The sequence below is a fragment of the Myxine glutinosa genome, chromosome 13, assembly GCF_964187855.1.
Source record: "Myxine glutinosa chromosome 13, kmMyxGlut1.1, whole genome shotgun sequence".
NCBI lineage: Eukaryota > Metazoa > Chordata > Myxini > Myxiniformes > Myxinidae > Myxine > Myxine glutinosa.
In genome coordinates this window covers 2,527,811-2,543,348 of record NC_136273.1, presented here as the reverse complement: position 1 = coordinate 2,543,348, position 15,538 = coordinate 2,527,811, and the positions used below count along the sequence as shown (strand labels likewise).

The following is a 15,538-nucleotide window of genomic DNA, read 5'->3' as shown; positions in this document are numbered from 1 at the left end:
AGCACCCGGCGGTCCCGTTCTGTGAGCTTTTGTGGCCTACCACTTCGTGGCTGAGCTGGTGTTGCCCCCAGACGTTTTCTCTTCACAATAACAGCACTTACAGTTGACCGGGGAAGCTCTAGCAGGGCAGAAATTTGACGACCTGACTTGTTGGAAAGGTGGCATCCGATGACGGTGCCACGTTGAAAGTCGCTGAGCTCTTCAGTACGACCCATTCTACTGCTAATTTGTTTGTCTATGGAGATTGCATGGCTGTGTACTTGGGTATACGTACAGCCATACCTGCCACACCCATACCTGTCAGCAATGGGTGTGGCTGAAACAGCCGAATCCACTAATTAGAAGGGGTGTCCGCATACTTTTGGTCATGTAGTGTATATATATATATATATATATATATATATATATATATATATATATCTGTTATATGAAACGGCGATTATGTTGTCCTGTCGAGCCCCAACAAGAGTGAAACCAGGTCGGTGGCTTCACTTTTCATCTGCTATGTGAAACCAGCCTTTGACTTTGCCTTCTTGAACTGCGACATTTCCTTCTGAGTTTGCAGTCATGACGTCGTCATGATGACGACATTGCGTGTGTTTGTGTGTGTGTGTTTACCATATGTCTGGTTTTCCCCAGATATGTCCTCCATTTCGATCTTTAAATATGTGTCCGGCCACGTTTTTAAAATGTCTATAAATGTCTACCATTTTTTTTTTCACTTTTACATTTTCAAAAGGATACATTTTAAGATTAGGGAAACTTTGTTTTACCTTGTTTAAATGGTTAAAGCATCTTTGTACATTTTGTTGCGACGATAAAATGTGGTTGTGTAATGTTTGGCCGGGAGAGTTTAGTACAAGTCTGTACGACTCCATGATGGCGTAAGGCAACCAGCGGCCATCCGATTTGCTTTCCTTTGTAAGCTCAAATTTGTACTCAATGACACCACTTCCCAGAAACTCAGAGGCTGTGTTTTTATCGTTTAATAGTCCTGTGTCATGTCTCGTCTGTATGTCCATGTGTGTAAGATGTGTGTGTGGCAGCTCCATTTCAAGCCGTAGATCATATAAAAAATTTGTTTCGGTGTACGGAACCTCCGAGTTGCATGTTTCAGTGCGTTTATATTTTAATATCGTTCATCAATTCTGTCGGCTCACCCCTATCGTTTGCTTTGATTTGGATTGCGTTTTCAATCTTCAAATTTGACTCGGTTTTCAGTGTGACAACAAACTCTGAAAGGTTTGCTTCCTGTATACATTTGGGTACTTGTGCTTGAATATAGTTGCTGTAATGCAAAAAAATTGCGCCTGCAAACGTGTACAGAAAGACCACCTGTTGTCGAAGGTGCGTTTTCCGTTTCCCTTGAGCAGTCTTTCTGCGTTGAGGTTTGACTACCGGAAGTCGTGCCATCTTTCGTGGTAGCTAGCGTAACAAATCGTCTTCCTTTATTTTGCGACATGTTGTGATAAATAAAATGTCTTTCAAAAATGATAATAATTATAATGTGCATTTCCAAGATTTGGCCGCAGCACATTGCCCACCGTAGGTGGGCCGAGAAGGGTAGTCCTACCTAGAGGGCTGGAGTGCCCGCTAACGATGCTGATTTTCTACTTCACCAATCGTGAATGGCCGTTCCTTTGTCTTCCAATTGTACTCCAATATGGCTGCAGGATCATTGCGCGCACAAATTGCTGATGTCACGAAACAAAACACCCTCCATTAAACAATGACGTCGCATTTTTGGAAATAAAAGCATAAAGCTGAATTAACGGTACCCACTAAATATACAACCTCATACATGGATTTTTTGGTCTATTTTAGAGGATTGGCTTCAAGAAGCCAAATGATGAATTGAAATAAGTTGCTGTGTACTGTTTGTTTTGCTTGCTATATCCTGCTGATACAGCATCTCATCTGTTGACTTGCATGCAGTACGAGATGTACGTGATCGAGAAGAATTCGTGGAAAACCGCCGAGGCAGCCAGACTCCTCTACGAGATGTATGAGCTTTGAGCCATTACTGTACTTTGATTCATACTTTTTTGAGATCTTTGCCCTCTCCTGTATTATCTCTGTTTGGGAACCAGCTGTCCATTGTTGTTTAGGCTCATCCACTAGCCACAATTTCTGTATACAAATGTATTTTATCAAAAAGGTTTTTTTAACAGGATATAAGGCTCCTAATGGAGTTGCCACACACACAAAATCTCACACACATGGACATACAGATGAAGACGCGAGACACAACACAGAACTGTTAGGCTAGTGTTTAGACAAATACAACCACTGAGCTTGTGGGAAGTGCCTCACTTCCCAGGTACTCTGGGTACCAGCGACGTCATAGCAATGGTGCCACATTTCTTATCGCACTCAACGGGGCATCGCCGAAGGAAGAATTTCCTCCTCCCCATGGATGTCAACCTATTGGGATTCCCCATGCTATATCTATTCTTGGGTAAAATGCCAGGGGCATAGAAAAGGCCTCTTTATATAAGGGTATGTGCCATGTGGCAAAGTATAGAAAAGAAGGGACATTCCATAGCTTATAGGAGATGCGAAACAATACAAAATAAGGGGCAAAAAAAAATCCTGCTCTGCCGCTCTTTCACTCCCTCTTTCTGTTCTCTTCACCCTCTCTTTTGCTCAAGATCACCAACCATCTGCTTGGAAATCGGCCAACATCACCACTTTACATAAAAAAGGTGCAAAAACAGATCCTTGCAACTACAGACCAATCGGCCTGCTCCTAATGATCAGCAAGGTCATGGAATCCATAATCGCTTCTGATATTAAATCCTTCCTCTTCTCCATTGGCTTGATCTCTGATCATCAATTTCGATTCAGACCAGGTCATTTTACTCTGGACATGCTGCTTCTGCTGTCTCAACAATGGATGGAGGTCCTCAATGCCAAACAGGAAATCATAGCTGTCTCCCTTGACATATCTCGTGCCATCGATACGGTCTGGCACCCCGCCCTGCTCACCAAACTCTCCTCCAATGGTACCCATGGAAACCTCCGTGCATGGCTTGCGGACTTCCTCTGTGGTTGTAGTCAACGTGTGGCCCTGAATGGAATTCTCTCGTCTCCCCTTCCTGTTCAGGCTGGAGTTCCTCAAGGCAGTTTTCTTGGCCCTGTGCTTTTTTTTTGGTATTCATCAATGATCTTTCCGACTCTCTGGAAAATCCTCTCCATCTCTTTGCTGATGACTCCACTCTGCCGCTCCATATCTCAACCATCAGATTGGCAGGCAGCAGCCTTCTCACTCTCTGCAGACTTGGAAAAATCACAAATTGTTCAAACAAATGGAACATGTCTTTCAATCCTGACAAATCTCACACTCTCACTTTGTCTCTCCGAAAGACCGTCTGGACAACCCTCCCATCTACTTTCTGAACAATCCTCTCAAAGAAGTTCTGTCACTCATGCTTTTGGGTCTCACTATCTGCCATGATCTTTCCTGGGAAAACCACATTTCAAATCTGGCCTCCAAAGCCAGTCGCCAACTGGGCATCCTCCGTCATGCGAAGTCCTTCCTTGGCACACCTGAGCTCCTCACCACGTACAAGGCTTTCATCCGCAGCTCAATGGAATACTGTTCTCCCCTCTGGGCTGGTACACCTGCCTCACACCGAGCTTGGCTTCACGCTGTTGAAACCAAAGCTTTCAGAATCATTGGAATCTCCCGCGATGAAGCTAACTCCAAGGGCCTTTCACTTACTCATTGCAGGCAGGTTGGTGGTCTTTCTCTCTTCTACCGACTCCTCTCCGGCCTAGCTCCCCCAGCTCTTTCTGTGCTCTGTCCCCCAAATATTCCTACAGGTCGCACAAGATCTGCCAGCAACCCTCTTATGGTTAAACTGCCAAAATCAATTCTCCCCTTTGGGCATATTCCCCCATAAAATTATTTTGAAAGATCTATGTCAAAATATGTATTTTGGGGGTGATCCTGTCCAAATTGTAACAAAATAACTGCAAATAAAGTGATATTTGGGGGAACTTTTTTCAATTTCACCCTGAACATCCTTTGCTGAGAAGATTGTTTTCCATTAGTACAGCATTTCATGTTCATAAAATAAATAAATACTGAATACCACATGCTTTTCCAGGATATTTGAAACACTAGTGGGCCCGCTGGTCCATTGGACCAAATTTTCATTGGTCTTCATGGCCTTGTTGCATACCTGCCTGCCGTACTGCTTGAACATGAAGCTTACCTTTCCCCAAACACAGATGTGCTTCGGCCAGAGCAGGCATAATACATTCGTTATTATTATTGCCCAATTATACTACTATTTATTATTGTTGTTAACATTATTAGTGTTAATTAATACATTCTTTGTTACAATGTTATTGTTTTTGGTATTTATTTTGTGATTAGAAAGCCATGCCATAGAAGGACCTATGCTGATCTGTACACCTTAACCTGGCGGGCATTTAAAACATGGGAATTCTTCCTTGGAGTCTTTATAGTTAATTACTTTAATCAACTCAGGAAATCATGACAATCATTTTGGTTTATCGCATTCCACATCAGAAAGCTCCAGTAGAACTACACACACACACCCACACCCACACCCACACCCACACCCACACACACACACACAAAACACACGCAGTTCCCTGTATTTTGTGCTTTATGTAATCTTCCCTCTTCCCGCACCCTAAGGTTCCTGCAGTTTCCCGACAAGCCAGCGCTCTGGAGAGAGGTGGCTACAGTCACGGCTGCACTCAGGTCGGATGTCCAGGACAAGCAAATGGTGTTCCTGCGTGGTATGTCAGGATGAGATTGAATTGGGACAGGATATGGCCTGGAATATTTTTCATCAAATAGATGTGAAGGCATTTACTCGTATGTTCAGATTAAAACTGAAACCGATTAAACGCCATAATGTTGCTCCTCCACTAATGTCTCTCTCGTTATTGCTTCCCAACCTTCTATTACCATCTCGACCCATCCTTATCGAACTCCACACTTTAACAGATGTCCACTTCCTTGCTAAAAACACTAGTTAGATGTTTGATATTGCAGTGGATGTAATTATGCATTTTAACTGAAAGCTAGTTTTGTCTATTGTTGTATATTTCCTTACGTATGCACATTGAGTTTTAGCCTGTTACCAAAAAAAAGATGTTGACATTTTATTTGAACACAAGGGCCCGGTAGCGAGAAACACAGATAATTTAACCACTGGATACGAGCTATCCTGTAAATACATTTTATCCACAGGATAGGTGATTTATCCACAGGATAGTGCTTATCCGGACCTCGAGCAACTGGGCCAAGGTTCCAATTCATAAATCCAATATGCTCCAATATTACCAATGATGCTCTTGTGCTTTAGGGAAAGTGGATTACAGGTATCCTGAACGTTTGTCCCACTCTTAAGGCCAAAACAGTACTTGGAGAAATGCAAGTGCTGGATTTGTGCACGTGCAAGACCACTTTGGCACTTTAATATGCTCAAACCAACAAGTACAAATTTATATATATATATATATATATATATATATATATATATATTGTTGCGGATTTTTTTTTGTTTGTTTTTTTGTATACTGAATCGAGGCTCATGAAAGAGCTGACATTTACTTCACAAACAAATCAACCAGACAAACAAAATATATAAAAAGAGGGAGCGGAAGACAAGAGAAGGGGAAGCATACAAACACTTGAGAGCACACAACATTTAAGAGCAGGGAGATGTGTGGGAGGGAGAGGGCTTGGGGGGAGGAGAATCCTGTGTTTGTAAATATGACCCTCTAGTAATGATTCCTTGTAAATACCTCCGTTAATTGTAAAGGTCAAAGGTCGTCCCCTTAGTTAGTCCATCACATGCACGTAGAAAATCATATACCCTTCTAAATAGTTATTTCCTTATTCTGTGTTCCAGTTTAAGGCTCTGTTGCCCATTAGTTGACACTGCATTGCACCGGAGCGAATAAGATAGATCCCCTTTCAATTGCCCAAAACCTCCATTGCCGATTGTATTGCCAACCGCATTGTCAACCTCATTACTAACTGCATTCGTCCTCCATTACGCACGCGGTCAGCTCGGAGAAGAAGGGCGTGTGTCCACCTCGTCATGAGAAGGAGGAGTGAGCCAGCCCCCGATCAACCAACCAAGCATGAGGGGTTTGGCCTGAGAGGGCGGAGGAAAGAAACTTCGGGGAGGTTCAAGAAGATTCTAGGGCGTGGTTATATAACCCGTCACGCGGAGCCCCCACCTCAGTCCAGTTGAGGAGGAGCTGAGAGGCGTAAGAGAGAGATGAGCAAGGGAGGACGCACAAAAAGATATACGTACTGGAGGTGCTTGGAAGTGGGGAGGTGAGCTTGCGGTTCTGCTGGGAGAGACGCTGTTTCAGCGGCCCAGCAGCGTGAAGCCCTGACGTGCTGTTTTTCGAGCAGCCTTGCTGTGTGAACCAGATTGCGGTGGCATCGGTGGCCGTCGTTTCCAGCCCGACATCCCGTGCGGGATCAAGCTCCAGCCAGCATCCAGCTGAACCTTCCTCCCTTTCCAGCCATTCATTCCCATTCGTGTAAGTCTGAATGTCGTCTGTTTGTCTGTGTTGTCCTGGGGTTTAAGTAAGACTATAGATAAGCTAGAAATTGCTCTGTGTCCTTCTGCTCCTTCCATTTCCCTGTAAATTACATTTCTTTTCTTCCCTGCTTTGGTTGTGTGTAAATAATTAATAAATCCCTGTGTTCTTTCTTTACCTCTTTTGCTTCTTCACATTCGGTCGCTTGAGAGGTTTCCACATTGAACACCTATGGCACGATTTGGCCAACGCTTAGAATCGGGTTGAGTCTTTGGTAATGGCTCGAACGTCGTGTTGCTAACACCGCTCGTCAATTGGAACATCTAAAACCGGGGTTCGAGCGGGAGTCCTTCCCCTGCTTCGTGATCAGGAGTGGCACTCAGGTCCTTGGGACTTTTCGTTGACCAAATACCCTGGCTGCTCCCGACCGGAAGGAGCGTTGGGACCCCCAGGACTCACGTCGGTCAGTCGCAGACAAGGGGATTAATCCCCCCTTGGTAAGGGGAAAAGGGGCTGACGTTGAGATCCGTAACAATATATATATATATAGATATATACAGTCACGTGAAAAAGTAAGTACACCCCATGTAAAGTTTTGACTTTTTCAACATATTTCAACACAGCTATTTCATCTTCATTTCAACAATATTGATAGATAAAGGTGATATAATATAATAAATATCATTGAATGAATGAATGAATGACCATTTTAAGGCCATTTTCCCCGCTAGAGCAGGGGTTAGCCTTGCGGGCCCCATGACAATCATGGTTCCCTGTTTGAGGCAATGTTTTTATGGCCGGATGCCCTTCCTGACGCCAACCCTTAGTCGCCTCTTACGATGCGCAGGGATATGGTGTACCTATTCTAAACCGGGGTACACACCGGGATCATTCATCCCAGCAAGCTGGTGCTCAATTTGCCGACCTCGGAAAGATGACAGGCTGAGTCAACCCCCTGGCGTTAATTCAGCGATCGACCGGGATTCAAACCCAGGATCCTCGGATCCCAAGCCTGGACCCTAACCGCTAAGCCAACACCAGGCTCTATATATACATATTGTTGTGGATCTCAACGTCGGCCTTTCCCCTTACCAAGGCTGCTATGACACTGCTATGACATAACTAATGTTCTAAGGTGGCCTACGTGTTGCTTGTGGACTAACTATGGGGGCAAACCTTTAACCTTTAATGATCAATATCTACACTTCTCAGAACCGTAACTATATATATATATATATATACATATATATATATATATATATACAGTGAAACCTTGACTTACGAGTGCACCAACTTACGAGTTTTCCGAGATACGAGCCGTCGCTCAGTCGATTTTTTGCTTTGTGATGCGAGCCGAGATCTGAGTTACGAGCGAGCGAGCTTGGATATAAAACACGTAATCGTCGAAAAACATGAGCGAGGTGTGCGTGTTGTCGACTTGGCGAGGCAGTACGATCGTAGTACTTCTACGATATGTACGATTTTGAAGCAGAAGGAGTCGATAAAGGCTATAACGCCAGCCAAGGGCGTTAAGATTATTTCAAAGCTCCGGACCTCTGTCCATGAAGAGATGGAGAAGTTGTTGTTTGTGTGGTTGACGGAGAAGCAGCTCGCAGGAGATACCATGACCGAGAGCATCATCTGTGAGAAGGCACGAGACATTTACGGGGATTTGGTGCAGCAGACGGCGGGAACATCAACGGACGAGGCATCGGAAGAGTCATTCAAAGCCAGTCGGGGATGGTTTGATAATTTTAAGAAGAGGACCGGCATTCACTCCGTCGTCAGGCATGGTGAGGCAGCAAGCTCGGATGTGAAGGCAGCTGAAGATTTTATTATAACTTTTGCCGAACTGATAGAAGCCGAAGGATACATCCCCCAGCAAATCTTCAACTGTGACGAGACAGGGCTCTTCTGGAAAAAGATGCCGAGGAGGACGTATATAACGGCAGAGGAGAAGAGCATGACAGGCCACAACTTGTTCAGAGTGCCGGCGATAGCTCGCCTTCTCTTTGTGGAAGACACGGTGAGATCCTTAACATCCAACAACTAATGGGACGCAAACGGGGCGCCCAGTTTAGCGGTACACACATTGATGAATCACCCTGCCTGTGATTCACCCATGACAGGTTATAGCTGGGTCGGGATTCAAACCCAGGCTGGACAGTTTAGAGTCAAGTGTGCGTACCTCCAGTCCAGGCCATCCTGCCAACTTGTATGCTGCATACAGGTGAAATATAAAGCGCGAGATATTTTTATATATACTGTATATTTCAAAATAAATTGGTGTGGTTTTTGGCGGGCTGGAACGGATTAATAGCATTTCAATGCATTTTAATGGGGAAATTTAATTTGAGAAACGAGCAAATTGAGTTACGAGCTCGGTCACAGAACGAATTAAACTCGTAAGTCAAGGTTTCACTGTATATGTATATATATATATATATATATATATATTTTATATATATATTTTATATATATATATATATATATATATATATATATATATATATATATATATATATATATATATATATATATATATATATATATATATGTGTGTGTGTGTGTGTGCATGTGTATGTGTATGGAATTATATATGTCTGTATGGAATTATATCTGAAATTATATTTGTATGGAGAAATGAGGTTGGAGTGTTTTTGGCTTTTGATAATAGAAAGGATGTGCAGGTATTTGTTGGCCAGGCGAGAAACCAAGACCATGCTGGTACAGTCATGGTTTTGTAGTTTATTGTGTTTTGAATACCTGGATGTAAAACCTTTTGTGGCCTGTCATTTGGAGGAGAAGCCATGTAATCTGGATTGCCATCAAAACAATCAGGGCAAAAGTGATCAGAATAGAGTGCACGATTAAATGGGACACATCCACTCCATTGTTAGATGAACAAATTCTGATAATTTCTGTTCCCGTATCGTCGGTTCTTTCGGTGGGGAAAAAGAGGAGGTTAGAAAAGCACTTGACAAAATGAAAAGTGGGAAAGCTTATTGACCATCTGAAGTTGCCGTTGAATTAATGAAGGCATTAGGGCTTGGGGAATAAAGTGGATGGTAGAGTTGATGAAGTTGTAGAGTGAGGAGAATATACCGGATTATTGGAGGAAGAGCATAATAATAATAATGGAGAGGGTTGCAGATCAAAGGTTAATGGAGATTGTGAAAATAGATGAGATACAGTATAGATCCATGCAAGGAAGAGGAACCGTGGATGTGATTGCCATCATGAAAAGATAATGGAAGGAAATAAAAAGCTATGCTGCGATTCATAGATCTAGAGAAGGCAAATGATAGGATCTCATGAGAAGTGGTGTTTCAGTGTTTGAGGAAGAATGGTGTACCATAGACGTTTGTTAGAAATGTGATGGAAATGTGTATGGGAGCCAGCACTATGGTAAGGACAGTGAACAGGAGACTGTATTTTAGAGTGGAGGTTGGTCTCCACCAGGGCTCTGTACTAAATGACTTATTTTTGTGATATGCTGGATGTCTTTAGAGATGTAGAACTGTGTGAGCTTTTGTTCGCAGACAACTTGGTTATACCAGCTGAGTCAAAAGAAGAACTATGGAGAAGAGTGCTGAAATGGCAGGAGAGCTTATATAAGCAGGACTAGAAAGACAGAGGTTAGGCAAGTAGTAAGTCTGGAGCATAGAGGGTTAATATTGTCGATAGAAGAGGTCAGGATCCGGATCCGGATACTGAAATGTTTACGTGATTCTTCATCATTGATAGATAGGGCCAAAAACTATATATCGCACGATATCTCAAAAAGTCATCATCGGATTTGGATGAAACTTGGTGAACAGGTTGGTTGTCTGACAAGGAGGAATCAATTCTATTTTGGTTCATGTGTGGATGCAGAGTCGGCCTATCAGTGGGATACAAAATGTAACTGTTCAGCCTGGTGGAGGTATGCGCTCCACTGAGGGCCGTTCTGATAATTATACTGTATTCGGTAATTGATTTGCTGTAAATTATAACCATTTGTCGTTTTGTTCCTGTCTCACCCCTCTCCATCCACCCCACACTGCCAACTGGCTGCCATTACGTCAATAAAGCACTTTTTGAGGCACTTCCCCCTCCCGTGCAGTGCAAGTTGCTTTCACGGGCAGCGGAACGGCGTGGTGATGCCCTGGCTCGTGCGGAAACAGTGCTGTTATTGCTCAGGAGGTTTCCAGAAGTGATCCCTCAACATGGGGTACAAACCACATTTCTACTTTCACTGCCATTTTACTATCATTAGTAAAACCACATTTCTACTTTCACTGCCATTTTACTATCATTAGTAAAACCACATTTCTACTTTCACTGCCATTTTACTATCATTAGTAAAACCACATCTCTACTTTCACTGCCATTTTACTATCATTAGTAAAACCACATCTCCACTTTCACTGCCATTTTACTATCATTAGTAAAACCACATCTCTACTTTCACTGCCATTTTACTATCATTAGTAAAACCACATTTCTACTTTCACTGCCATTTTACTATCATTAGTAAAACCACATTTCTACTTTCACTGCCATTTTACTATCATTAGTAAAACCACATTTCTACTTTCACTGCCATTTTACTATCATTAGTAAAACCACATTTCTACTTTCACTGCCATTTTACTATCATTAGTAAAACCACATTTCTACTTTCACTGCCATTTTACTATCATTAGTAAAACCACATTTCTACTTTCACTGCCATTTTACTATCATTAGTAAAACCACATTTCTACTTTCACTGCCATTTTACTATCATTAGTAAAACCACATTTCTACTTTCACTGCCATTTTACTATCATTAGTAAAACCACATCTCTACTTTCACTGCCATTTTACTATCATTAGTAAAACCACATTTCTACTTTCACTGCCATTTTACTATCATTAGTAAAACCACATCTCTACTTTCACTGCCATTTTACTATCATTAGTAAAACCACATTTCTACTTTCACTGCCATTTTACTATCATTAGTAAAACCACATTTCTACTTTCACTGCCATTTTACTATCATTAGTAAAACCACATTTCTACTTTCACTGCCATTTTACTATCATTAGTAAAACCACATCTCTACTTTCACTGCCATTTTACTATCATTAGTAAAACCACATTTCTACTTTCACTGCCATTTTACTATCATTAGTAAAACCACATCTCTACTTTCACTGCCATTTTACTATCATTAGTAAAACCACATCTCTGCTTTCACTGCCATTTTACTATCATTAGTAAAACCACATCTCTACTTTCACTGCCATTTTACTATCATTAGTAAAACCACATCTCTACTTTCACTGCCATTTTACTATCATTAGTAAAACCACATTTCTACTTTCACTGCCATTTTACTATCATTAGTAAAACCACATCTCTGCTTTGACTGCCATTTTACTATCATTAGTAAAACCACATCTCTACTTTCACTGCCATTTTACTATCATTAGTAAAACCACATCTCTACTATCAGTGCCATTTTACTATCATTAGTAAAACCACATCTCTACTATCACTGCCATTTTACTATCATTAGTAAAACCAAATCTCTGCTTTCACTGCCATTTTACTATCATTAGTAAAACCACATCTCTACTTTCACTGCCATTTTACTATCATTAGTAAAACCACATCTCTGCTTTCACTGCCATTTTACTATCATTAGTAAAACCACATCTCTGCTTTCACTGCCATTTTACTATCATTAGTAAAACCACATCTCTGCTTTCACTGCCATTTTACTATCATTAGTAAAACCACATTTCTACTTTCACTGCCATTTTACTATCATTAGTAAAACCACATCTCTACTTTCACTGCCATTTTACGATCATTAGTAAAACCACATCTCTACTTTCACTGCCATTTTACAATTATTCATAAAACCACATCTCTGCTTTGACTGCCATTTTACTATTATTTGTAAAACCACATCTCTGCTTTGACTGCCATTTTACTATCATTAGTAAAACCACATCTCTGCTTTGACTGCCATTTTACTATCATTAGTAAAACCACATTTCTACTTTGACTGCCATTTTACTATCATTAGTAAAACCACATCTCTGCTTTGACTGCCATTTTACTATCATTAGTAAAACCACATTTCTACTTTCACTGCCATTTTACTATCATTAGTAAAACCACATTTCTACTTTGACTGCCATTTTACTATCATTAGTAAAACCACATCTCTGCTTTGACTGCCATTTTACTATCATTAGTAAAACCACATCTCTACTTTCACTGCCATTTTACTATCATTAGTAAAACCACATTTCTACTTTCACTGCCATTTTACTATCATTAGTAAAACCACATCTCTACTTTCACTGCCATTTTACTATCATTAGTAAAACCACATCTCTACTTTCACTGCCATTTTACTATCATTAGTAAAACCACATCTCTACTTTCACTGCCATTTTACTATCATTAGTAAAACCACATCTCTGCTTTCACTGCCATTTTACTATCATTAGTAAAACCACTTCTCTACTTTCACTGCCATTTTACTATCATTAGTAAAACCACATCTCTACTTTCACTGCCATTTTACTATCATTAGTAAAACCACATTTCTACTTTCACTGCCATTTTACTATCATTAGTAAAACCACATCTCTACTTTGACTGCCATTTTACTATCATTAGTAAAACCACATCTCTACTTTGACTGCCATTTTACTATCATGAGTAAAACCACATCTCTGCTTTGACTGCCATTTTACTATCATTAGTAAAACCACATCTCTGCTTTGACTGCCATTTTACTATCATTAGTAAAACCACATCTCTGCTTTGACTGCCATTTTACTATCATTAGTAAAACCACATCTCTACTTTGACTGCCATTTTACTATCATTAGTAAAACCACATCTCTGCTTTGACTGCCATTTTACTATCATTAGTAAAACCACATTTCTACTTTCACTGCCATTTTACTATCATTAGTAAAACCACATTTCTACTTTGACTGCCATTTTACTATCATTAGTAAAACCACATCTCTACTTTCACTGCCATTTTACTATCATTAGTAAAACCACATTTCTACTTTCACTGCCATTTTACTATCATTCATAAAACCACATCTCTGCTTTGACTGCCATTTTACTATCATTAGTAAAACCACATCTCTACTTTCACTGCCATTTTACTATCATTAGTAAAACCACATCTCTGCTTTGACTGCCATTTTACTATCATTAGTAAAACCACATCTCTACTTTCACTGCCATTTTACTATCATTAGTAAAACCACATTTCTACTTTCACTGCCATTTTACTATCATTAGTAAAACCACATTTCTACTTTCACTGCCATTTTACTATCATTAGTAAAACCACATCTCTACTTTCACTGCCATTTTACTATCATTAGTAAAACCACATTTCTACTTTCACTGCCATTTTACTATCATTAGTAAAACCACATTTATACTTTCACTGCCATTTTACTATCATTAGTAAAACCACATTTCTACTTTCACTGCCATTTTACTATCATTAGTAAAACCACATTTCTACTTTCACTGCCATTTTACTATCATTAGTAAAACCACATTTATACTTTCACTGCCATTTTACTATCATTAGTAAAACCACATTTATACTTTCACTGCCATTTTACTATCATTAGTAAAACCACATTTCTACTTTCACTGCCATTTTATTATCATTAGTAAAACCACATCTCTGCTTTGACTGCCATTTTACTATCATTAGTAAAACCACATTTCTACTTTCACTGCCATTTTATTATCATTAGTAAAACCACATCTCTGCTTTGACTGCCATTTTACTATCATTAGTAAAACCACATCTCTGCTTTGACTGCCATTTTACTATCATTAGTAAAACCACATTTCTACTTTCACTGCCATTTTACTATCATTAGTAAAACCACATTTCTACTTTCACTGCCATTTTACTATCATTAGTAAAACCACATCTCTACTTTCACTGCCATTTTACTATCATTAGTAAAACCACATCTCTACTTTCACTGCCATTTTACAATTATTCATAAAACCACATCTCTGCTTTGACTGCCATTTTACTATCATTAGTAAAACCACATCTCTGCTTTGACTGCCATTTTACTATCATTAGTAAAACCACATCTCTACTTTCACTGCCATTTTACTATCATTAGTAAAACCACATTTATACTTTCACTGCCATTTTACTATCATTAGTAAAACCACATTTATACTTTCACTGCCATTTTACTATCATTAGTAAAACCACATTTATACTTTCACTGCCATTTTACTATCATTAGTAAAACCACATTTATACTTTCACTGCCATTTTACTATCATTAGTAAAACCACATTTCTACTTTCACTGCCATTTTACTATCATTAGTAAAACCACATTTCTACTTTCACTGCCATTTTACTATCATTAGTAAAACCACATTTATACTTTCACTGCCATTTTACTATCATTAGTAAAACCACATTTCTACTTTCACTGCCATTTTACTATCATTAGTAAAACCACATTTCTACTTTCACTGCCATTTTACTATCATTAGTAAAACCACATCTCTGCTTTGACTGCCATTTTATTATCATTAGTAAAACCACATCTCTGCTTTGACTGCCATTTTACTATCATTAGTAAAACCACATCTCTACTTTCACTGCCATTTTACTATCATTAGTAAAACCACATCTCTACTTTCACTGCCATTTTACAATTATTCATAAAACCACATCTCTGCTTTGACTGCCATTTTACTATCATTAGTAAAACCACATCTCTGCTTTGACTGCCATTTTACTATCATTAGTAAAACCACATCTCTACTTTCACTGCCATTTTACTATCATTAGTAAAACCACATTTCTACTTTCACTGCCATTTTACTATCATTAGTAAAACCACATTTATACTTTCACTGCCATTTTACTATCATTAGTAAAACCACATTTCTACTTTCACTGCCATTTTACTATCATTAGTAAAACC

General features: G+C 39.8%; 1 protein-coding gene across 4 annotated transcripts in view; it reads left to right on the top strand.

Moving 5' to 3' along the window:
• INTS10 (integrator complex subunit 10) overlaps positions 1-15,538 on the top strand; it is a 166,797-nt gene that overhangs the window by 69,387 nt on the left and 81,872 nt on the right. For 3 of the 4 annotated variants that reach the window (XM_078766937.1, XM_078766941.1, XM_078766938.1), the window contains 3 exons: positions 1,936-2,003; positions 4,673-4,776; positions 10,617-10,756. In XM_078766937.1, coding sequence (XP_078623063.1) covers positions 1,936-2,003; positions 4,673-4,776; positions 10,617-10,756 — 312 coding nt within the window. Of the gene's footprint in view, positions 1-1,909; positions 2,004-4,672; positions 4,777-10,616; positions 10,757-15,538 lie in introns of all 4 variants that reach the window. The other variant, XM_078766940.1, reaches the window with a different exon arrangement.